Genomic DNA, 22,633 nt, shown 5'->3' with positions numbered 1-22,633 from the left:
GTGGTAGCCTGTGGAACCAAGGCACCTGACTTAGCACGTTCCGAGCGCTTTTTGATGGGCATTACAATCTCGTTTTGGGTTGCTTGTTGAATACTCCTATATGTTCGGGTGAAGTGGCAGCTCGATCACTTCTTGGTTGAATTACAAAATACGAGTATGCTATCCACGTGTCGCATAACAGATAGTTTAACCTTCGAGCTCTTTGAGGATGGGCTCATTGGGGTGCTTCTCCTTGAGGTACTGATTTCATGTTCAGACACAAGATCAGCGGGCGGGAAGTATCACGAACTTTGATAAGTTGTTTCACAGTAGTTCTCCTCCGCATCCTTCTTCGACATTCCCTTGATGCCATTCCAAGCAGGTCCTGCGAGACAGGTTAGGACAACTTATCTAGGGTTGTTTCCACTCACCATTTAGCACGCTCGACGAATTGGAACATAGAGGGTTGCTTGGCCGGATCCGCATCTCCCACAGTAGCTTTGATCGCCGACGAAAAGTCAGTTTATATTCTTCTACAGAGATAACACAAGAACCTTGCTTGTAGAATTTGTAAAACTGTGGATGCCCGTATCAATCAGTATGGCTCATCTACGGTCTTCAACGTAATGATAACTCGCCTCCAACTTGATGGTAGCATCCGGGCCTGATTCGTTCTTGTCCAGACCTTGGACGTACGCAACAGCTTTTTCGAATTGAGAGGACATCGTTGAAGGCGAGAGATGAAGATGCTGGAGCTGATCTAGGTGAGGAGAGAACGCAGCTCTCTGGCAGCAATTGCCAGATCTGGAACCGGCTGCATTTTTTCCCTTCAGAGATCTTATCAGCTGACAAGCGCGCAATATCCCATTTGTTTCAGAGTCGCTTTGAACAAGACACCATTGGCCAAGCACTTGGTGTCGTAGTAGTCTAGTAGATAAGTTCATGGAACGTGAATCACTCTAGAGTCTAGTCCTCAACATCCAAAATCATGTCTAGCCTATAATACTGCACGCTTATGCAAAAAGTACTCACTGGATTCATCTGTTAATCGTTTTTCCTTTACAGAAGTCTAATTGGTCGAGTGCGAGCGCTCGTCGCTGAGCGCAGTCTCAGGCTCCACGTCGCTGGTGTGACTGCATGTCACGAATGATTGTTGTGACATGTTGGTCACGAAAACACACACGCATCTCACTCCCACCCATGACGACTAGTAGTGCTTCACGGTCAGCTCCTCCGCCGTCACTACAGGAAGTACAAAGAAAATTGTCCGTGCATTCAACAGCTAGACCTAAGAAGGTTCGTATGCATCCAACCAAGTCAACCCTAATTCTCCTGATTTTGTCACATAATCCGGATCGATCTGAACCCTGCAGGCCCTTCCAGTGTCACAACCTTCACACGTTTCTGGAACCGAGTCTGACTCAGACTCAGCTCTGTCTCCCGATCTAGTTTCTCCAACATCTCAGTCATATGGTTCTAACGCGGTCTCCGGCAGCACATCTCAGCATCCACTATCATCCATTGCAGAGGGAAAATCAAGAAGTGGTGAGGAGTCTGACGAGGACGAAGAGGAGGAAGAGGTGGGTGGTTGGAGGACCGCAACCATGGCCGAGAAACCGCACAGTTCTTTCGATGAGAAGATGATCAAGTCGGGCTATCTATGGAAGAAAGGCGAGCGACGCAAGGTTCGTACATCGAAGACCGTCTTCTTCGCATTCGGTGTGGATAGCAATTATCACAGACATGGAAGAAACGATGGTTTGTGCTCCGACCTGCACATATCGCGTATTACAAGACCAATGCGGAATACCAACTGTTACGCTTACTGGATCTCTCCGACGTACATTCCTGCACCCCAGTCACGCTCAAGAAACATACCAATACGTTTGGTGTCGTCTCTACTGTCAGAACGTTCTATCTCCAGGCCGAAAGTCCGGTAGAGGTTCAGCGGTGGGTCCAGGCGATACAGGATGCCAGGGAGGCTCTTATGACCATTTCAACTCAAACATCATTAATAACACCCCCTATACCAATTCCCGGGGCTCAATCAGTGCCCTGTCGCATTATGGTCTCGCATTCGCCACCACAAGTATCCCACGCTCAAAATATAACCTCCTCGGACTCAGAGGATGCCTCGCCAAGCGCACAGCGAACTTACTCAACCTCCTCACAGAATCGACCTGCAATGTCTTCCTCACCCACGCGGACGCAAGCCATACCAAAAGAAGCCGCAAAGATAGTCATATCTGGCTACTTGATGAAGTGTGGTTCGAAGCGACATAATTGGCGCAAACGGTGGTTCGTGTTGAATGGCGAAAAATTGGTCTATTCGGGAAGTCACATGGTAATGGGTATTCTTGTACTCCACGTCGGATCCTTGCTAACACGGGACCAATTGAATGTGGCTATCAGGACACAAAACCCCATCGGCAGTTTTCATTTTCAGAGATTCTCGATGCCCTGGAGTTCGATATGCGGAATCACAAGCACAGCGCGCCTATTCCTCCTCCTTCCACTTCGCCATTAGCATCGTCAACAGCACCGGATGACTCGCACGGCCGCTTCACGTTCAAGATAGTCACGACGAAAAGGACGCTGCTTTTATGTGCTCCAAGTGAGGAAGAAGAAATTAAATGGCTTAGTGCCATTCGTGCTCTTATAGCTCGACGATCAGGCGCTGGCGTTGTGCCAGGAGACTCGAGTGGAAACGTCGCTAGCGCCTCGAAGCCGGCGGCTTCTGGTGCAGATGCCAATCAGGGCTCTGGGGGAGGATCGGCATCGAGTAGCGGGTTGAGACACAAGGTCAGGAACTTGAGTATAAGCGGACCGAGTGGCATTTCCGCAGCGCCCATTTCGGAGGACTAGAACAAAGTACAAACCAAGATAACGGCATTCTTCCAAGTCACCAGTTATCCTTCAATGTAACACTCTCACGTCAGTTTTATTCCAATCATGCTTCCCCGGCTGTATTTGAACTCGACTGTCATCATTTATTGCCTCACGGGCATCAGTTCTATTCCTCTTCTAGCGATATCTATGCCTTAGTCTGGTGTTCTGCAGTTTATGTAGACAACCTCTATTCGCTTGCGCTACAATGGTTGGACGAATGGGACCTGAGTTCGTTTTTTGATTGTTCGGCAGTCATTTCATATACAATACTGGTTTGATAATCATTGGCAGGGCCAAAGCTGGTCAAAGCGACAAGCGCGGAGGATTTGACAAGCAGATCCATTTTGAGCGTTATTGTTGGTCCATGGGGTCTCTTGACGGTATTCAAAGTAAGAACCGGAGAGGGTCGGACGGGGCTCTTGTCCGGCTGTCTGATGGATACCACCCCGACCGTAACGGTTGTAGTGAGGCATGAGGCAGGTCGGCACATGTATTTCGAAAGGACTGCCACTTGATTTTGCCACCTTTGGGTATTGACAGGATCTGTGGCATATGAAAGTGGCAGTGATGTGGAGGAAGCGACCTAGGATGAAGCGTAGAGATGGCTGTACTCTGTGAAGCGAATTGACATGTTGTGGATACACAAGTGTACACAAAGCTGTACAACCTGATCATAGAATGATGATCAGCTAGCGCCCGAATTGGAAGGCCGCGATGTAAAGAGTGCCGTTTAACGCGCGGAAGCAAAAGACGCCCCTTGCCAAGTTCTCATGGTATGGGGGTGGATGTTTGGTAATGCGAGACCCCGAAAGTACTTTATGTCAAACATTATCTTGATAGATTTGCTATTTTCCTTATTTGGTCATTTCGTTGGTTAAACAGGTGTTGACGTTCCCCGTTCTCGTCGAACGTTATGTACTTATACTCTCCTACATCCAGAATGCGTTCTGTGTCGCTTCCTCTTGTCTCTTTCTGTCTCTTTGTATACCATTTCTCTCTCTGTATCTTTCTTACCCCACACTCTCCCCTTATACCTCTATCTTCATAATCATCATGCCCGCTGTACCAAAGTCTCCTACACAGTCTAGGCGTTCCGGAGCGCCCAAGGCTAAAGGCGCTGTGCGCGCCAAGTCGGGCTGTTACACGTGCAGAATCCGCCGGAAGGTAGGTCCTCGCATGCACGTCATTCCTTCGATCTTCGATCGCCACCTCTTTGTCATCAGGCGCTCATTCACCCCCTCCTAGAAATGCGACGAGTCGGCCAACGCAGACGGTAGCTGCCAAACATGTGTTCGTCTTCGTCTACAATGTCTCGGTTTTGGCGCAAAGCGTCCAGAATGGTTGCGTGTATGTTATTTATTTTTATCTTTCCCTTATCATTTGGCTTATTATATCCCTCAAGGCAAACGACAAGGTCGTCGACCTACGAGAAAAAATTAAAAACTTTCTTGCCGCACAAGGAATGATTAAGGGGCATTCTGGTGCTGGGCCTCGTCCCAACGACCAGGAACCTTCTATACTATCACTTTCGGCGGACTATGCTTCCCCGAGCACGAGTCCGCAGACCCCGACGTTGTCGATCTCCAGCGACGAGCGACACCCGGGTATAACACGTAATGATTATCTTCGGGGGGACACTGATGCTCGTAAGACTCATATCATGGAATAATCTTGCTTGTTTTCTCATTCTGTCGCAGGACTTCCCGTGATGCAGGACATTGATTCACCATTGGACGCTCGGGAAAATTATCCTGGGGTTATGCTGCCTGCGTATCCTTCCACTACTTATACGACTAGCTTAGAACCATCATGTAAGACCCCGTATCGTTACTGAATGTATGTATGTATCATAGTACTCAAGCCCTCCTTTTGGCAGGGACGCAATCAAACCTGCCTCGACCTCACACCAGCGACTTCTCTGCAACGTACCATGCATCCTTCTCGGTCGAAGACGAGTATAACGTCATACCCTCTGGATATCTCTTGCCCCAATCCGTTAACTACAACAACACCATGCATCACAACTGGGTTAACCTGAACATGCAACAAAACGCCTCATTGCAACACTATATGCAACATGTTCTCCGTATCCAGTACTTGCATGCCGACGGGTCCATTGGTGAACTCGTATGGAAACTCATACATTCCAGTGATTCAGCCCGAGAGGCTGCATGTTTACTTGCGGATTTGCACCGAAAGAGCACCCAAGGTGCAATTGGTTACGCTGCACCATCAGATCATGATGTGTACACACGCATCCAAAGGGCACCGGTGACGGAAGGAGATGCTCTTGCAAGCCTTTGCATGGTCTCCTATTTCCTCTTCTCTGGAGGACAAGGGCAGTGGCAAGCGTTCCTCGACAGCGCTTGCGAATTTTCAATTAAAGTTCTCCAGCGGAAACATGCTGCGCCAGACTGGGCCCTGCGTTCATGCAGTGACAGTATGCAGTTTATTATCAAGACGTCCATGTGGTTCGATGTACTCGCCTCGGCGACACTAATCCGTCGTCCCAAGTTCCTTGAAGTGCTCCGTTCGCTCTATGGTTCCACCGGTACCGTTAATGATGGCAGACCGGAGCTTTCTATGATGGGCGTCATGGGATGCGAAAACCGCATCGTTCTCGCCCTCGCTGAAATTGCTGATCTCGCATGCTGGAAGGACGAGTGTAGGCGTGCTGGTAGACTCAGCGTTCCTGAACTCGTCAGACGCGGACACGAAATCGAAACCATCTTGAAGTCCTACCGGTGACCCCGATCAGCTCTACGGCTTTGACACAGAACAGTCGCGCCGACGGCGCCTCACGTCTGACGTATTCCGCGCGTCTGCCCTTGTCTATCTCCATTCCGTCATCTCTGGGGATCACCCTCAATGTCCAGAGATCATGACCCACATCACAGAAACAGTCGAATGTCTCAGGCGTGCTGAAGACATCAGCACAGCACGCCATGTTGTGCGCAGCGTCGTGTTCAGCATATGCATATGTGGCTGCCTGACGGATGTCCTTGCTTATCGCAATTACTTCCTGCGGCGCCTGCAGGAGCAGCAGACGGAGACGGTGGGGAACTGTACCCGGGTCGCTCAACTTATGAGAGAAGTGTGGAGCAGCCGAGAACGAGGGGAGCCCGTGGACTGGCGTGTCGTCATGCAGCAGTCGCAGATGCTTCTTGTCTAAGGCCTATCCTACGACACATAAACTTTTTCCCTTCATTGCTATCTGGCTCTCTTCATGATCTGTTAAAAGTATTCGGCGCCCCCCCTGGTGTGCAGCGCGGCCAATTATTTCCTCAAGATCTTCATTTTCATACCACACAAGTTGTATATCACACTACATGCTCACGAACCTGCATCTGTGCCATACTACACACAACATACAAATGCTATGTATTGTTTTTCTAGACACATCTCCACAGCCTCAAGAGGCACCGCCATCACAAGGATATCTCCTATCGTGATCTATTGTTGATGCCACCGCATGATGCTGTGATGTTAATGTCATCTCAGCACCGCTAGTCGGGTGAGCCGAATTAATTTGCTTATCATCGTGTAATACTTGCCTCATCTGAATATATGTGCATGTAGTTTCAAATTGGTCCCTCTGAAATTCGGTCAACCGGTCATAACGTTCTCAGTTGGTCCCATGACAGGTCTTCTGCGAGCTACTCGGAACATAGCAAGTCCTATTTAGAATAATAACATCCGAAACCTCCTTGCTGCGGCATTCAGATCAAAGTTGGTACAACCTAATCAAAGAACACTGGCGGGATTTCATCATTATGAAACTCTCAAGCCTTCCAGTGTTGTTCTCGTGTTCCAGCCTTCCACGGGCCATTTACGCCTTGTAAGAAAAAAATCATTCACAAGTGGTGCCTTAGATATTAATCAATCTACAGGACCTAGGACTGCTTAGGACTGCTTCGACAAGCCAAGCCAGGCTCCGTTACATAACTGGTACTTGCAGCGACACTCCAGAACGACGCAGCAACCCCGCGGCGCTCGTGCTGCGACCCTCCTTGATATTAGTATCCATCATGATGACCCTGGCGATGTGCGGAAATACTTATAGGGAAATATCCATAATTTGGGTCGGCCACGTCCCGGTGACTATCCACTACCGATTTGCACGGGCCAGTCACGAACTGGCAGGATGCATCGTCCAATTATCGGAAATTTGTTGTGATCGCCTTCCACGGTGATACTGCGAATACTAGGATCGCCCTGGTAGTGTTATGGTTGTTTGTTTGCAGATATCATACCATATAAAACTCGGGCTTCCTTGACAAATGCAGATTGCAGGGTTTGGGGTGGCAATTACGCGGCTCTCAGGTGGCCAGAATCTTTTTTTACAAAGTTCACTTCTTTCAAGATGAAACACACTTCCTCATGTGAGTTCTTATTTCAATGTCAGCTGTTCAAAGGTTAAACGTTAATTGGCGAACGTTTTACGGTGACGGTGCGTTTTCGCATTGGCCATACTGAATATTGACATCGTTCATTATTCAACTGTAGGGTGACTCTTGGTCCTAGTAGTCAGACTGTATTGAAGGGATACAGTCGTTCATTCTAGGTGGGCAAGTCCGACACAGCTCTTGACAGCGTACAACTGAACAAAGTATCGCGCGAGTTGGTATCTGGCACCAGAGTCACCATGCATATTCAGTCCTAAGGCCTTGCGGTCACTAAATTGACGTTTGTTTATACTTTCAATTCAGCCCGCAACACAGCTCAATTTCTAGTTCATCCAATTATGTCCAAGCTCACCGCAACCACGTTTCCTCCGGGCTCCAGTCAGACGATAGCCTACTCGTCCTTTGCCTGCAATCTTCCAAAGGGCTACAGCTTTTTCTTGACTTACACAGGCCTCAAAGCATTTAGGTCACAGCTTAACGATTCTTCGAAAATTCGATTGAAGTCTAGACCTCGGGCCGTCAACCGAGCCTGAGCCGAGCCTGAGCCGGTCTGCTTAGACTGAGTGCAGCCTGGTCTTGGGGACGGTCCCGTAGCAGGGTTCAGAAATTGCATGTCGGTTATCATGTGAACCCACATCATTACCAAGTATATATAGCACGCTTCGTCTTCCTCTTGGCAAAGCTCCAATCGAACGACTATGCCGCTACCCCGACCACACACCAGCAAATTATCTTCAATCTACAATACACACTGGCCTGACGATGGCGACGACGACTACACCGTCATACCCTCAGGATATCGCTTGCCCGCCTCCATTAACCCCGTCCATCAGAACTGGATTGACCTGAACGGCCATCAAAACTTGTTGTTGCAATATTATATGAAACATGTTCTTCCTATTCAGTTCTCTCATGCCAATGGGTCCGTTGACACCATCGTCTGGAATCTCATACATTCCAGTGAAGCAGCCCGAGAGGCTGTATACTTACTTGCGGGTTTGCACCGCAGGAGTAACCAAGATGGTTCGATTGGTTACAGTGCCCCAGAAGACCATGATGTGCACAGACGCATCCAAAGGGCCATAGAACCAGTCACGGAAGGAGACGCTCTTGCAAGTCTTTGCATGATCTCCTACTGCCTCTTCTCCGGCGGTCAAGGGCAATGGCGAGCATTCCTCGACAGTGCTTGCCGATTTTCCCTCGCCTACCTCGAGCGGAACTCCCCTTCGCCAGTCAGTGCACTGATATCCTGCACCGACAGCATGCGGTTTATAATCAAGACGTCCATGTGGCTTGATATCCTCGCCTCTGTAACTTTGATCCGTCGTCCAATGTTTGAAGTACCCCGGTTGCTCTATGATCCGTCTGGCACTGCCCTCATTGACGGCAAGCCAGAGCTTTCAATGATGAGTGTCGTGGGATGTGAAACCCGCAACGTTGTCGCCCTCGCTGAAGCTGCTGATCTCGCATGCTGGAAGGAAGGTCTCGGGCGCACCGGTGGCCTCAGCGTTCCTGAACTCGTCAGACGCGGGCAACGTATCGAAACCATGCTGAAGACTACCGATGACAATAATCCCCACCCTGCTGACACAGAAAGATCTCGCCTACGGCGCCTCACCTCTGACACATTCCGTGCCTCTGCTCTTGTCTATCTCCATTCCGTAATGTCCGGGGACCACCCACAATGTCCAGAGATCATGGACAACGTCGCAGAAACAGTCATGTGTCTCAGGCGTGCTGAAGACGTCAGCACAGCACGCCATGTCGTGCACAGTATGGTGTTCAATATATGCGTCTGCGGCTGCCTGACGGATGTCCCTGAATACCGCGATTACTTCCTGCGACTCCTGCAGGAGCAGCAGATGGAGACAGCAGGGAACTGTGGTCTAGCCTGTGATCTCATGAGGCGGGTTTGGACGAGCCGAGAAGGGGGGATGCCTGTGGACTGGCGCGTAGTTATGCGAGACATGCTTCTTGTTTAAAATGATATCTTACTACGACACATGACCTTTTTTTTTTTTACCTAGTTCTCTTCATTATTTGCTAAAGGTGTTCGGCACGCTCCTGGTGTGCTGCATACAGCGCGGCAATTTTAACTCTTTATTCTCATACCCTACCGCCTGTCATCCATGCATACCTCCGCCGATCTATCTTTAATTAAAATAATAATATATGTATGTCTGACTCGGGACAGCGTTTCATCGGAAGAGGTGGAAGTTATGTAAGCCCGAACGAGTATTACTAATACAAAGTTTGATATATTGAATGTGACCCTCGGAGGGTTGCTTTGAGTCCCTAGGAGTCCCCACCATCATGATTTGAATCATTTAATAGGCCGGCTCAGCGATACCAAACACTTTTGTCCGACCAATCTTCGGTCGCTCTTTACAGCCGTTTGCAGAACGCTAGGCCACTCCCAAGAAAGAAAACATAAATCGGCAAGCTAAGTCAAACTACGAACTTTCAACGTTTCAACTTTCAACTTCCGACAATTATCGCGGTACCTACCCAGAAATTCGTGGTTTCTGATTGGACATTACAATTCAAACAACGCTGTCCCTTTTTATCTTTGACGATCGGCCTATAGTGTTCTGCAAACTGCTGTAATAATCACCCGAGAGCTTTTTGGCATTAATACTGTGGTGCCTACGGATCGGCGTTCACAAAACAGACTCTACATTTCGACGATTGTTGGACTGAGTTGAGTATGATCGGATCATGTCCAGTGGGACACTTGGTGTGCATGTCACTGTCAGCACCGCTACGTTATGTACTGCACAGCGCAAGTTTCAATGCCCCCTCGGCCGCGACGTCACGAGCTATGCAGGATTGGTACTTTCGGCGTTACCGGTAACGCCGAAAGTACCAATCCTGCATAGCTCATTTCTTTAATATTAATGTGTAATCCTGTATCAATTGATAACCTCGAGGCCTCATGCAGTGACATGCATCATCCTTTCTATCGATAACACAACCACCACTCGCAGACTACAGCCGCCGTCTTATCCATACAGCAGGAGATGGACACGCAACCAGACTCTGGTCGTGCTTTCCCTCCGGACACAGTTTCTTCATCCAGTATGGCCAACTTTGGTGCACAGCATCTTCGTCGTCCTCCCCGTTCGACGGTGCAACATCGTCCACATCCATACATCGTACCTGGAAGGAACCCATCAACCCAAAGGCTTCGCAGAGTCCCTGAAAACTCAAGTTTTGGAACGGACACTGGAGTTGGCGGTGCTTTGTCAGCAGATCAGCGAAGATTTACTGGTACTCTCGAACCATCCCCACCTACTACTCCTAATGTCGCTCCCTCCACTCAGCTGATCACTTCAATCCTCATCCCAGACTTAATTAGTCTTATCACCCGATGCAGCCAAGATCCGATTTCCGGCGGTACATATGGAAATATTTACAAGTGTATATACGACGGACCAGAGGGCAATGAAGAGGTTCGTGGGGATGTTCCAGTTCTTCCACACTCACTAACTCAACACTCGCCCGCAGGTTGCCGTCAAAGTGATCCGACCACAATTTTTTAGTCCTGAGGTAATATTCTATCTGAGGGAACGGCCAGATTCTCATAAGCTTTCTTAGACGTTTCGGAGAGAGCTTGGAATTTGGAAGAGGTTGAGGCATTCTAATATTTTGAAATTCATGGGTACAACGTCCGACTTTGGTGGTTGCTCCGTGGATGACCAACGGCACTCTGACGTCGTTTCTCGACCAGAATAACGAGGCCCTTGGGCTGCGTGATCGTTTGCTTTCGGTGAGCACTTCAAATATGTTCCCAATTTGCACAACCGAGTTCATTGTTTCGCACACAAGCTTCGTGACATTGCTGCTGGCTTCAACTATCGTGGGTGAAAACGTGCATGTCTAAGGAAAAATGAATAATTTTTTACGTCAGTTCATACGTTTAGCTTGACAGAAGACGGACGTACAGACTTGAACCCCGTGGTTCATGGAGACCTCACTGGTGTAAGATGCGTTATTTATTCTATCCCTCACATATTAATGACCAGTTGCAAGACCAACGTCCTCATCGATGGTAATAGAAAGGCATATCTTGCGGATTTTGGCCTTTCCGGAACTTTTAAAAAGTTGACCGGCATGACGTACCTCGCGAAGATGACTTGTCATCCAGGAGCAGTGAGATGGGCAGCTCCTGAACTTCTTTCCGGGGAAGAATCAGATTCTGCAGCCACCACTCAAAGCGACATGTACTCCTTTGGTAGCATCATACTTCAAGTAAGTCGTTTCCCCTTGCTAGTGTAGCTCACTAAGATGTCCTGCAGGTTTTAACGGGAAATGTGCCCTGGTGTCACTTGACCCGTGAATTCCAGATCTCGTACCAAGTGGTTATTGAAGGGAAAATGCATTCCCGTCCAGACGATGTTTGTGTCACTGACCCGCACTGGGATTTTATGACCCGTTGCTGGTCTATGTCATTGACTGATCGGCCTCCTGCCAAGGAAGCAGTTCGATTTGTTGATAGCGCTTTGCACCCAAACACGAGTCCCCAGAGCTTGACGTCGTTGGCTTGACGTCGTTGGTCTCCGGCGACGGGCAAAATCCGAGGATAAGCCCCCAGATCCCGACGTTGTTAACCTCTAGTGACGAGCGACACTCGGGTATAGCCCGTGATGAAGACGCTGTGTGCGCCACCGCCGTACCAAAGTTTCCTACCCAGGATAGACGGACCGGAGCGCCTAAGGCTAAAGGCGCTGTGCGCGCCAAGTCGGGTTGTTTCACGTGCAGAATCCGCCGGAGGGTAGGTCCTTGCACGTCACTCCTTCGATCTTCAATCGCCTTCTTTGTCATCAGACGCTCAATGACCCCTTCCTAAAAATGCGACAAGCAGCCCAACAATGACGGTAGCTGCCAAACATGCGTTCGTTTTCGTCTAGAATGTCTTGGTTTCGGCGCAAAGCGTCCAGAATGGTTGCGTGTATGTCATTTATTTTTATCATTCCCTTATCATTTGACTTATTTTATCCCTCAAGGCAAACAACACGGTCGTCGACCTACGAGAAAAAATTAAAATTTTTATTGCCGTACAAGGAATGATTAAGGGGCATTCTGGTGCTGGGCCTCGTCCCAACGACCAGGAATTTTCTATCCTATGACTTTCGGCGGACTATGCTTCCCCGAGCACGAGTCCGCAGACCCCGACGTTGTCGATCTCCAGCGACGAGCGACACCCGGGTATAACACGTAATGATTATCTTCGGAGGGACACTGATGCTCGTAAGACTCATATCATGGAATAACCTTGCTTGTTTTCTCATAATGTTGTAGGACTTCCGGTGATGGATGACTATGATTCACCATTGGACGCTCGGGAAAAACCGTTGGACGCTCGGGAAAAATTATTGGGCGCTCGGGAAAAATATTCTGGGGTTATGCTGCCTGCGTATCCTTCCACTATTTATACGACTAGCTTAGAACCATCATGTAAGACCCCGTATCGTTACTGAATGTATGTATGTACCATAGTACTCAAGCCCTCCTTTTGGCAGGGACGCAATCAAACCTGCCTCGACCTCGCATCAGGGACTTCTCCGCAACGTACCATGCATCCTTCTCGGTCGAAGACGATTATAACGTCATACCCTCTGGATATCTCTTGCCCCAATCCGTTAACTACAACAACACCATGCATCACAACTGGGTTAACCTGAACATGCACCAAAACGCATCATTGCAACACTATATGCAACATGTTCTCCGTATCCAATACTTGCATGTCGACGGGTCCATTCATCAACTCATCTGGAAACTCATACATTCCAGTGATTCAGCCCGACAGGCTGCATGTTTACTTGCGGATTTGCACCGCGAGAGCGCAATTGGTTTTACTGTGCCAGCAGATCATGATGTGTACAGACGCCTCCAAAGGGCACTAGTGGTGCCAGTGACAGAAGGAGACGCGTTTGCAAACCTTTGCATGGTCTCCTATTTCCTCTTCTCTGGAGGACAAGGGCAGTGGCAAGCGTTCCTCGACAGCGCTTGCAAAATTTCAATCAGTGTACTCCAGCGGAATCATGTTGCGCCAGACTGGGCACTGATATCCTGCACCGACAGCATGCGGTTTATCATCAAGACGTCCATGTGGTTTGATGTCCTTGCCTCTGCCACGCTGATCCGTCGTCCCAAGTTCCTTGAGGTGCTCCGTTCGCTCTATGGTCCCACCTCTGCCGTTTATGGTGGCAGACCGGAGCTTTCTATGATGGGCGTCATGGGATGCAAAAACCGCATCGTCCTCGCCCTCGCTGAAATTGCTGATCTCGCATGCTGGAAGGATGGATGCAGGCGTGCTGGTAGACTCAGCGTTCCTGAACTCATCAGACGCGGGCAAGATATCGAAACCATCCTGAAGTCTACCAACGACAATGATCACCTCCACGGTTTTGACACAGAAAAGTCACGCTGACGACACCTCACTTCTGATGTATTCCGCGCGTCTGCCTTTGTCTATCTTCATTCCGTCATCTCTGGGGATCACCCACAATGTCCAGAGATCATGTCCAACATCACAGAAACAGTCAAATGTCTCAGGCGTGCTGAAGATGTCAGCACAGCACGCCATGTTGTACGCCGCGTCGTGTTCAGCATATGTATATGTGGCTGCCTGACAGATGTCGCTGAATACCGCGATTATTTCTTGCGGCGTCTGCAGGAACTGCAGACGGAGACGGTGGGGAACTGTGCTCAGGTCGCTCAACTTATAAGAGAAGTGTGGAACAGCCGAGAACGAGGGGAGCCCGTGGACTGACGGGTAGTTATGCAACAGGCCCAAATGGTTCTTGTCTAAAGGCTATTCTATATTGGCTTCCACTTCCTAGCTCTCTTCGTTATTCACTAAAAGTATTCGGCACGCCCCTAGTGTGTAGCGCGGCTAGTTATTTCCCGAGGGTTTCCATTTACAAGCTGTAATCTATTTATGCCTGATGAACACATCGCATCTGCGCTTGCACGACCTCCGAATGCTACGTATTGTTTTCTACACACCCTCCCTCTTCCACGGCCTCAAGGCTCAAGAGGCTGTCTCCTGTCAATATTCAGTACACCGATCCTTGCGGTCCTAAAAATCTCTCGTGGGCTTCGGATGATGGTCATGGACCTCATGTTGCACTCTATCTCGAAAAAGGCCCCCATGCTACCTTGGAGAGAAGGTTTTTTTTCAAAGTTGAAAGCAAGGCCCTTGTGCAGTTTCTCCATCAGTGAACCGGTGAACAGATGAGAAAGTTATTTAAAGCAATATATTGTAGAGCATCACAACAATCTTCGTATATCTGCTGACCGCTTTGACATGGGAATATTTGGCATTGTCGAGGAAAGACGAATTTACAAGCACATCAGCCTAGTAGAATTATTTGATTTGTGACCTTTTTCGTTTAGATGGATTTAAGAAAAAATGAACGGACACATGTTCATGAAATTAAATACAGACTGGGGCTGCGAGGGTCAAGGAAGGAGGTTACAATGGGCCCAAATGAAAGACATTTTAGCGACGTCCCCAGTGATGCATCGAAATAGTCATCGGTGAGGTTGATGCTGAGAGCGAGAAGGCCTCGAGAACTTGCTGGTGTTGTGGCATTGAAAGGGCACTTGTAAAGTCTGTTTGGAGATTTTCAATCGCGTCTCGAGCAGCGAGCGATAAAGGTCGTATTGAACTCATGGTTCGTAGCATATAGGCTGAGCCTGAGCGAGAGGAAACACATAACTTGTAAGTACTGTATGATCGCAGGTACCTCAGCCGGCACGATCGGCATCTGTCAAATTTCAAACTCTTCGCTCCTCCTGCCAAATTTCTCCGAGATCGACCAGCTTGGCTTCGCCACTGGACTTGTCCGTGGTATTAGTAAGCCAGGCTGGTCACGAGCCTATAATCCTGTATCAATTGACAACCTTGTGACAACCTCAATGCCTCAGGCCTAGGCCTCAGACCTCATGCACCGCCCTTCCCATCGGTAACACAACCACCACTCGCAGACCACGATGGCCACCTTAGCCATGCAGCAGGAGATAGACATGCAACCAGACTCTGGTCGTGCTTTCCCTCCGGACACGGTTTCTTCTCTTACTGGTACTCTCGAACCATCCCCGCTTATTGCTCCCAATGTCGCTTCCTCCACTCAGCCGATCACTTCAATCCCCATCCCAGACTTAACCATGCTTATCACCCGATGCAGCCTAGACCCGATTTCCGGCGGCACATATGGAAATATTTACAAGTGTATATACGACGGACCAGAGGGCAAGGCAGAGGTTCGTGCAGATGTTACGGTTCTTCCATGCTCACTAACTCAACACTCGCCCGCAGGTCGCCGTCAAAGCAATTCGACTTCGGTACTTTAATCCTGAGGTGATGTTCTATCTAAGGGAACGTCAGATTCTCATTAAGCTTCCTTAGATGTTTCGGAGAGAGCTTGGAATTTGGAAGAGGTTGCGGCATTCTAATATTTTGAAATTCATGGGTACAACTTCGGGCTTTGGTCCCTCACTAGCTTTGGTTGCTCCATGGATGACCAACGGCACTCTGACATCATTTCTCGACCAGAATAACGAGACCCTCGGGCTGCGTGACCGTCTGTTTTTGGTGAGCACTTCAAATATGTTTCCAGTTTGTACAACCGAATTCATTGTTTCGTGTACAAGCTTCGTGACATTGCTGCTGGCCTCAACTATCGTGGGTGAAAACGTGCATGTCTAAGGGAAAATGAATAATTTTTTACAATCAGTTCATACATTTTGTTTAACGGAAGACGGTCATACGGACTTGAACCCGGTTGTTCATGGCGACCTCACTGGTGTAAAATCTATTATTTATTCCATCCCTCACACACTAATGTTCAGCTGCAAGACCAATGTCCTCATCGATAGTAATAGAAAGGCCTACCTTGCAGATTTTGGCCTTTCCAGAACTATGAAAAAGTCGATCGGCAAGACGTACCTCGCAAACATGAGCTGTCATCCAGGAGCAGTGAGATGGACAGCTCCTGAACTTCTCTCTGGAGAAGAATCAGCTTCTGCAGCCACCACTCAAAGTGATATGTACTCCTTTGGTAGCATCATGCTCCAAGTCAGTAGTGGTCCCCTTACTAATACAACTTACTAATTTGTCCTGCAGGTTTTGACGGGACATATCCCTTGGTGGGACTTGGCCAAAGACACGGCAGTCTTGCTGAAAGTGATTGGAGGGGAAATACATCCTCGTCCGAATATCTGTTATGTCACTGGCCAGCAATGGGATTTCATGACCTGTTGCTGGTCTACGACACCCATTGATCGTCCTCCTGCTGAGGAAGCAATTCAATTTGTGGATAGCGCTTTGCACCCGAGCACGAGCCCCGAGAGCCTGACGTGCAGAATCTGCTGGAAGGTAGGTCCTTGCACGTCACTCCTTCGATTTTTGATCGCCGCTTCTTTGTCATTAAACGTTCATTGACCCCTTGCTAGAAATGCGACGAGCAGCCCAATGCAGACGGCAGCTGCCAAACATGTCTTCGTTTTTGTCTACAACTTCTTGGTCGGGGCGCAAAACGTTCAGAATGGCTACGTGTATGTTATTTGTTTACATCATTCCCTTATCATTTGACTTACTATATTTTTTAAGGAAAGCAACAAGGTCGTCGATGAAAATTTTCTTGCCGCCCATGGAGAAATGATTGTGGAGATCATGCGTATATATTTAGATTTACATCCATTTTTCTCTTTATGTTTATATCTATATACTTCATTTTTCTCTCCATCTTCACATCTATATTATACTCCATTTTTCTATCCATGTTCATATCTATATTGTACTTCATTTTTCTCCCCATGTTCATATCTATATCGATTTTTCTCTTCATTTTTCTTTTCATTTTTCTCTTCATGTTCATATCTATATCCATTTTTCTCTTCATTTTTCTCTTCATATTTCTCTTCATGACAGTGTGAGGTGTCTATGCTATACAATGGTTCCAACTTATGCAGGGATGTTGAGGCTTTCTTTTCATGTTTCATGCATGCTTCCCAGACAAAGTCGATGATGATGTCATCATGACATACCCTCTCGATATCTCTTGGCCCCTCCTGTTAACCACAACATGTTCCAAGTTCCTTGAAGTGCTCCATTCGCTCTGTGGTCCTACCACTGCAGTTAATGATGACAGATTGGAGCTTTCTATGATGGGCATCATGGGATGTGAAAACCACATCATCCTCACCCTTGCTGAAATTGCTAATCTTGCATGCTGGTAGACTCAGCATTGCTGAACTCATCAGACACGGGCAAGATCTTGAAGCCGTCCTGAAGTCTACTAATGACCCTGGTCACCTCCACAGGTTTGACACAGAGAAGTCATGCCGATGGCACCTCATGTCTGACGTATTCTGCATGTCTATCCTTGTCTATCTCTATTCCATTATCTCTGGGGATCATCCTCGATTATGGGCAACATCGCAGAAACAGTCAAATGTTTCAGGTGTGCTGAAGACATCAATACAGCACGCTATTTTGTGTGCAGCATCTTGTTCAGCATATGCATATGTGGCTGCCTGACAGATGTCCTTGTTTACCAAAAGTATTTCCTGCGGTGCCTGCAGGAGCAACAGGCGGAGACCGTGGGGAACTGTTTTCGGGACTCTCAACAAGTGTGCAGCAGCCAAGAACAAGGGGAGCCCGTGGATTGGAAAGTAGTCATGCAACAGTCCCAAATGCTTCTTCATCAGGAAAAATGGGAACTGCAATATAGCGCCACAGAGGCTACATCGCACTTATAGCCTGGTTGCATCTCCTCCCCCGATATAGTACCATGTAGCGCAGACTATATGTGTATTTGCACAACATAGCATCCGGTATCTTGTACCTTGGCAATGTAGTTGTAAGGCTGACTATGAGTTTGAAGGGGAAAGTGAATGAGACAAGATAGAAGAGAGACGCGTTAGTAGGTAACACGAAGATAGATAGGACTAGGACGGGAGACGGGGACTTTCTGAGAGGGCTTCGGTCGTTCTTTGAGCAGGTATCTGAATATAGGATTTGCTGCTAAATATGAGTGTACATGAGCTGTATATAAGTGCGAAACGGCAAGGGTCCTCGGGTATATCTTGACCGAACGATTATGAGAAAACGGAGGCAGAAGGGAGTGGCGCTGAGCCTGGCAGGGTAGTGTAGAAGGCATGAATGGAGAGTACAAAAAGATTATGAATGAGTGGCGGTCTGAATGTTATAATTGACGAGAGTTGTGTAGTAGTGACAGTTTTGGAGACGGCGAATTGAAAACAAATGAGAATAACGAGATAAGGAGAGTTGAAGGTTGTTGTCAATGAAGGGTATGTTGTAATGATGAGACTAAGGCCGTGCTGGATGTTGACGACAGTGAGATAATGAGCGTAAGGAACAAAGGGATGTATCCGCGTGACTCGGATACGGAAGGTAACGCCTTCCGTATCAGTGAGTCACGTGGATGGGTTCGAGCGCTTGGCTCGAGCGTTTTTGTTTTGAAGTCCTGGTCGGGGCGTAGAGAATATCATATCCTTACATAGTGCAGCTATGTAGTGATCTATTGTTTAAAATTGTAGTAAGTACACATCATAGCACTTGCGCACTCAGGAGATAAATGGCGTGCATTCACGGTTTAAATACTAGTCTGCAGTTATTCTACTCAGCCTCGACTTCATCAACTTCAAATTGACCACCCTCAGACTCCAAGTCAGACTCCACCTCATCACTACCATCTGCACCACTGCCCTGCTGGTATTCCCGGATGGCCTTGTTGATCTCGTCGTCTGAAAGGCGGTCTCCGTCCCTGACGTCAATTGGATCCACCTTTGCATGTGACCTGTATTATGATTGTAAAATTTGAAAGTTCAAATGATCGAAATACACATACCTGCCATTGTTGTTGAGTTCCGTCAGGATGCCATCAAGGGTACCATGATCCTTCGTTCGAGTATCAAACTTCTTGAGGTTCGCGAGATGCTTATCATAGACCTCCCTATAATCACCGCTCGAAAAGCTGATATCGACTTGTTCGCTGTCAGACCATTCATCGATGCAGCATTCGGCCTGCAGCCGACAATATCACCATCTGAAGTCAACAGACAATAGCATGACTTACTGCGGTGTACACCAAGGCCAGGGCTGGCATTGGAAATGGCGAAAAAAACTTCTCGAAAACGATTCCTTCATCCTTGTTGCAGTACCAGAGTAAATTTGCTGCTTGCTGATTTAACCTCGACTGGAAGAGGCCACTGCGAGGGACATTGTTCTTTTTGTCCCCGAGGTCCTTCCAACCAAATATAAGTACAAAACATGACTCAAGATATCATTAACGCACCCGGTAACACAAGCCAAATTTATCCTTGAGCTGATGGGCACGTTTGCGATTCCTACACTTGATGGACTCCCGATTGGTGGACTCAAACCCATAGATATTCTCAATGAGCAGCCGAACCTTCACTTTCACCTCACTAGTGAGATGCGATGTGTGCTGGGTAATCTTAAACAAGAAATTAGGCAGATGAATTAATAGAAATTGATCACGTACCATCTGTATGATCTTGCCATTGAATCCCATCTCCATCTCATAACAGCTACATGCCTCCTTCCAGGCCTCCTTCGCCCACAGGACTTGAGTCATGTGAGCCGGACACAAAAATGGCTGATCGCATATTTGATGAGTTGCTGCACTGCTACTTTGTCATCATGGGCTGCTACAACGGCCCTTACTCTGACGAATCTTGTGTGGAAGTCACTGTTCACCTTGCTGTGGGGAAGGCGAATCTTCGGACTCACGCATCCGTTTATGACTCTGTGTGCTGTCACCCTCATCATCTGAGGGTGGCAGCCGCACATGCTTCAAGTGGTGCAAATCTACAAGATCAATCAGCTGCCATTCAAGTGTATGATACTGCACCATTCACCCTCATGGTTGTTACCCTCACCATGGTATGTCTCTCCACCAGTGAACACATCACTGAGGTCTTTGTTGTCATCAAACTGCCCGCCATCATCATTTTGCTTGCCATTGGTCAAGTCTATGTCATCACCTAAGGACCCATTGGACTGCACCCGTCAAAGTTGGATGAGCTCGTTGGCACGTGCCACTGTCAGCTTCTGTGGCGCAGGTGGGAGCTTCAACATAATGATCAGTGCCCTAAAATTGAGGCGAAGGCAATGAGACTTACACTGAGACCATTGGACCTCTGTTCACGATCAACAAAACCAGACTCCTTAAAAACAAGGCATCAACGTCAAACTATATGTTATATCACGCGGCTGACTCACCTTTGTAAGAGGGTCTTCCTGCCAGCCCCCAGACACAGATATTCTGGATGGAGCTGGTGTATGTACCTGTGTGATGTGTTTTGGCCATGGGGTGTACTTTTCACATGGGGGGACCTTGCTGAATTGGGGCCGCAGATCTAGTGGACTGTTGGATGGTACACTACCTCTGGACAGGGCAATAGCCTGCATTGAAAACTGTGTGCCGTCATGTGTACCTGAAAATAGTTAGGTGGCAGGCAACCAATGCAACAGTCAACAACACACCTCTGTCCACACAATTTTTATGGGTGGCCTTGATTTTTTATTGACCACTTGGGCGGCGGCGTTCTTGGTCCTCCTCAACTAGGTATGATATAACAATATAGTTAGTGATAGAATTGGTAGTACATCAGAAATGGCATACCTTGGTATAGAGCCTTCTCTGAAGGGCGGCGGTCGCAGCATTGACGCTGAGAGGGAGCTGAATCAGTATTGTTGAGAATATCACTCAGTGCTTGGTGAGTAGGACCAGTGGAAGACATTCTGGATGTAGATTGAACATGAGGATGAGACAATCTAAATTTTATGAGTATGAGGGGGCACAGCACACCTTTTTTCTATCATCATATCCTTTATAATGATGTGTCGCATCTGCAGACCATGATCAACAATCAATGTGCAACAACACACTCACACATAATGCAGTGACATATTCCCTTACTTATAGGACAGCCCATGTTGACATTTCTCCATAACAGTCGGGCCAACCCACCATGGGCCCACATGTAAGATTATCACCATATATACTGGGTGGGCCAGGCAGCAGACAATACCCGAGGCTCAGGGGTGGGCCTACACTACACACCTTGTGGAACTCAATAATATCATAGAGAGTAGTGTTATGGTATATAGGCTATGACTGCTAGATGTTACCCGAGGGTGAGGGGTGGGCCCAGTATGTAGTTACCGACACAGCACCATTTGCAATAGGATGTCGGGAAATGGTATTGGGAAATATACATTGGCATTAGCACCACCCGGAATGCTTGCCATGTTTTAATGACAAGGCATGGACCAGCAGGAGAATTTTCCAGGCACTTGGGGTGCTAACACCCATCACATCCTGCCGATAATTTACCGATTTCATGACTGAGATACCATTGTATCGCTTTTTACCCCTCTAACTCGTGCACCGAGAAATACTGATGAATATGAGAGATAACATTAGCCCGGGATTGTGTGTCCCAGTCAGGGAATACTCCAGGCACCCAGGGTGCCAGCACCGCTGGCATTCCACCAGAATTTAAAGATTGTATGGTCAAGATACCATTTTCTTGCTTTTTACCACTGTAACTCAGGCACTGGGAAATATTGATGAAGGTGGAAGGTAACATTGGCCGGGAATCATGTGGACCGGCGGGAGCATATGTAAGGCACCCAGGGCGCTGACACTGCCGACATTCTGCCGCATTTTACAGATTTCATGGCCAAGATACCATTTTTTTGCTTTTTACCCCTGTAACTCGGGCACCGGGAAATATTGATAGTAACATTGGCTGGGGATCATGTGGACCGGCGGAGGAATATGCCAGGCACTCAGGGCACTGACTCTGCCGACATTCCACTGGAATTTAAAGATTTTATGGTCAAGATACCATTTTCTTGCTTTTTACCGCTGTAACTTGGGGACTGGGAAATATTGATGAAGGTGGAAGGTAACATTGGCCGGGGATCATGTGGACCGGCGGGGGCATATGTCAGGCACCCAGGGCGCCGACACCGCCGACATTCTGCCACATTTTACAGATTTCATGGTCAAGATACCATTTTTTTTGCCTTTTACCCCTCTAACTCGTGTACCAATAGATATTGATGAATATGAGAGGTAACATTGGACTAGCATGATATAGAGCGGTGGGGAACTATGTCAGGCACTCGGGGCACCGACTCTGCTGACATTCCGCCGGACTTTAAAGACTTCATGGTCAAGATACCATTTTTTTGGTTTTTACCCCTCTAACGTCTGCACCGAGGAATATTGATTAATATGAGAGGTAATATCAGCCCAGGATTGTTTGACCTGGTCGGGGAATATGTC

At 47.9% G+C, this 22,633-nt stretch overlaps 9 protein-coding genes across 9 annotated transcripts; 7 read left to right on the top strand and 2 right to left on the bottom strand.

The window, feature by feature from the left end:
• Positions 1-48: 48 nt before the first annotated feature.
• DFJ58DRAFT_807761 (acyl CoA binding protein-domain-containing protein) lies at positions 49-763 on the bottom strand. The gene is made up of 5 exons (XM_041391259.1): positions 618-763; positions 534-555; positions 410-477; positions 290-361; positions 49-240 (listed from the first exon to the last, which is right to left on the bottom strand). The coding sequence occupies exons 1-5, from the start codon at positions 702-704 to the stop codon at positions 187-189; spliced, it is 303 nt and encodes a 100-aa protein (XP_041239574.1). The 5' UTR covers positions 705-763; the 3' UTR covers positions 49-186.
• A 354-nt stretch (positions 764-1,117) lies between these two features.
• On the top strand, positions 1,118-3,188 carry DFJ58DRAFT_807758 (uncharacterized protein). The gene is made up of 4 exons (XM_041391258.1): positions 1,118-1,275; positions 1,353-1,664; positions 1,721-2,323; positions 2,392-3,188. Exons 1-4 carry the CDS (start codon positions 1,126-1,128, stop codon positions 2,842-2,844), a joined length of 1,518 nt encoding a protein of 505 aa, XP_041239573.1. The 5' UTR covers positions 1,118-1,125; the 3' UTR covers positions 2,845-3,188.
• A 733-nt stretch (positions 3,189-3,921) lies between these two features.
• On the top strand, positions 3,922-6,040 carry DFJ58DRAFT_844916 (fungal-specific transcription factor domain-containing protein; the record flags this gene model as incomplete). The annotated part of the gene is made up of 6 exons (XM_041393112.1): positions 3,922-4,032; positions 4,114-4,215; positions 4,271-4,514; positions 4,566-4,679; positions 4,745-5,568; positions 5,627-6,040. 6 exons carry the CDS (start codon positions 3,922-3,924, stop codon positions 6,038-6,040), a joined length of 1,809 nt encoding a protein of 602 aa, XP_041239572.1.
• A 2,152-nt stretch (positions 6,041-8,192) lies between these two features.
• Positions 8,193-9,457, top strand: DFJ58DRAFT_807744 (fungal-specific transcription factor domain-containing protein). Its single transcript, XM_041391257.1, has one exon. The coding sequence runs from the start codon at positions 8,399-8,401 to the stop codon at positions 9,254-9,256; it is 858 nt and encodes a 285-aa protein (XP_041239571.1). The 5' UTR covers positions 8,193-8,398; the 3' UTR covers positions 9,257-9,457.
• An 897-nt stretch (positions 9,458-10,354) lies between these two features.
• DFJ58DRAFT_807736 (kinase-like domain-containing protein) lies at positions 10,355-12,843 on the top strand (the record flags this gene model as incomplete). The annotated part of the gene is made up of 12 exons (XM_041391256.1): positions 10,355-10,412; positions 10,527-10,726; positions 10,782-10,823; positions 10,872-10,964; positions 11,005-11,043; positions 11,103-11,133; positions 11,185-11,255; positions 11,307-11,525; positions 11,573-11,808; positions 12,430-12,524; positions 12,576-12,754; positions 12,797-12,843. The coding sequence occupies 11 exons, from the start codon at positions 10,355-10,357 to the stop codon at positions 12,752-12,754; spliced, it is 1,263 nt and encodes a 420-aa protein (XP_041239570.1). The 3' UTR covers positions 12,797-12,843.
• Positions 12,844-13,389: 546 nt separating this feature from the next.
• On the top strand, positions 13,390-14,202 carry DFJ58DRAFT_807735 (uncharacterized protein). The gene is given in 3 exon segments (XM_041391255.1): positions 13,390-13,684; positions 13,796-14,155; positions 14,166-14,202. 2 exon segments carry the CDS (start codon positions 13,504-13,506, stop codon positions 14,050-14,052), a joined length of 438 nt encoding a protein of 145 aa, XP_041239569.1. The 5' UTR covers positions 13,390-13,503; the 3' UTR covers positions 14,053-14,155; positions 14,166-14,202.
• A 1,215-nt stretch (positions 14,203-15,417) lies between these two features.
• On the top strand, positions 15,418-16,926 carry DFJ58DRAFT_70199 (kinase-like domain-containing protein). The gene is made up of 7 exons (XM_041383614.1): positions 15,418-15,548; positions 15,604-15,879; positions 15,939-15,969; positions 16,022-16,092; positions 16,144-16,362; positions 16,411-16,662; positions 16,740-16,926. Exons 2-7 carry the CDS (start codon positions 15,694-15,696, stop codon positions 16,893-16,895), a joined length of 915 nt encoding a protein of 304 aa, XP_041239568.1. The 5' UTR covers positions 15,418-15,548; positions 15,604-15,693; the 3' UTR covers positions 16,896-16,926.
• DFJ58DRAFT_70196 (uncharacterized protein) lies at positions 16,814-17,340 on the top strand. Its single transcript, XM_041383613.1, has 2 exons — positions 16,814-16,841; positions 16,902-17,340. The coding sequence occupies exon 2, from the start codon at positions 16,945-16,947 to the stop codon at positions 17,212-17,214; it is 270 nt and encodes an 89-aa protein (XP_041239567.1). The 5' UTR covers positions 16,814-16,841; positions 16,902-16,944; the 3' UTR covers positions 17,215-17,340.
• A 1,565-nt stretch (positions 17,341-18,905) lies between these two features.
• Positions 18,906-21,272, bottom strand: DFJ58DRAFT_856318 (uncharacterized protein; the record flags this gene model as incomplete). Its single annotated transcript, XM_041393924.1, has 13 exons — positions 18,906-19,108; positions 19,160-19,335; positions 19,388-19,555; positions 19,607-19,768; positions 19,817-19,899; positions 20,065-20,142; positions 20,214-20,334; positions 20,457-20,501; positions 20,557-20,739; positions 20,821-20,898; positions 20,960-21,016; positions 21,146-21,186; positions 21,230-21,272. The coding sequence occupies 13 exons, from the start codon at positions 21,270-21,272 to the stop codon at positions 18,928-18,930; spliced, it is 1,416 nt and encodes a 471-aa protein (XP_041239566.1). The 3' UTR covers positions 18,906-18,927.
• Positions 21,273-22,633: the final 1,361 nt, after the last annotated feature.

The sequence above is a fragment of the Suillus subalutaceus genome, assembly GCF_016647625.1.
Source record: "Suillus subalutaceus strain FC151 chromosome Unknown DFJ58scaffold_123, whole genome shotgun sequence".
Lineage (NCBI taxonomy): Eukaryota > Fungi > Basidiomycota > Agaricomycetes > Boletales > Suillaceae > Suillus > Suillus subalutaceus.
The sequence above is the reverse complement of the archived record's forward strand: the minus strand, read 5'-3'. Positions and strand labels throughout refer to the sequence as shown.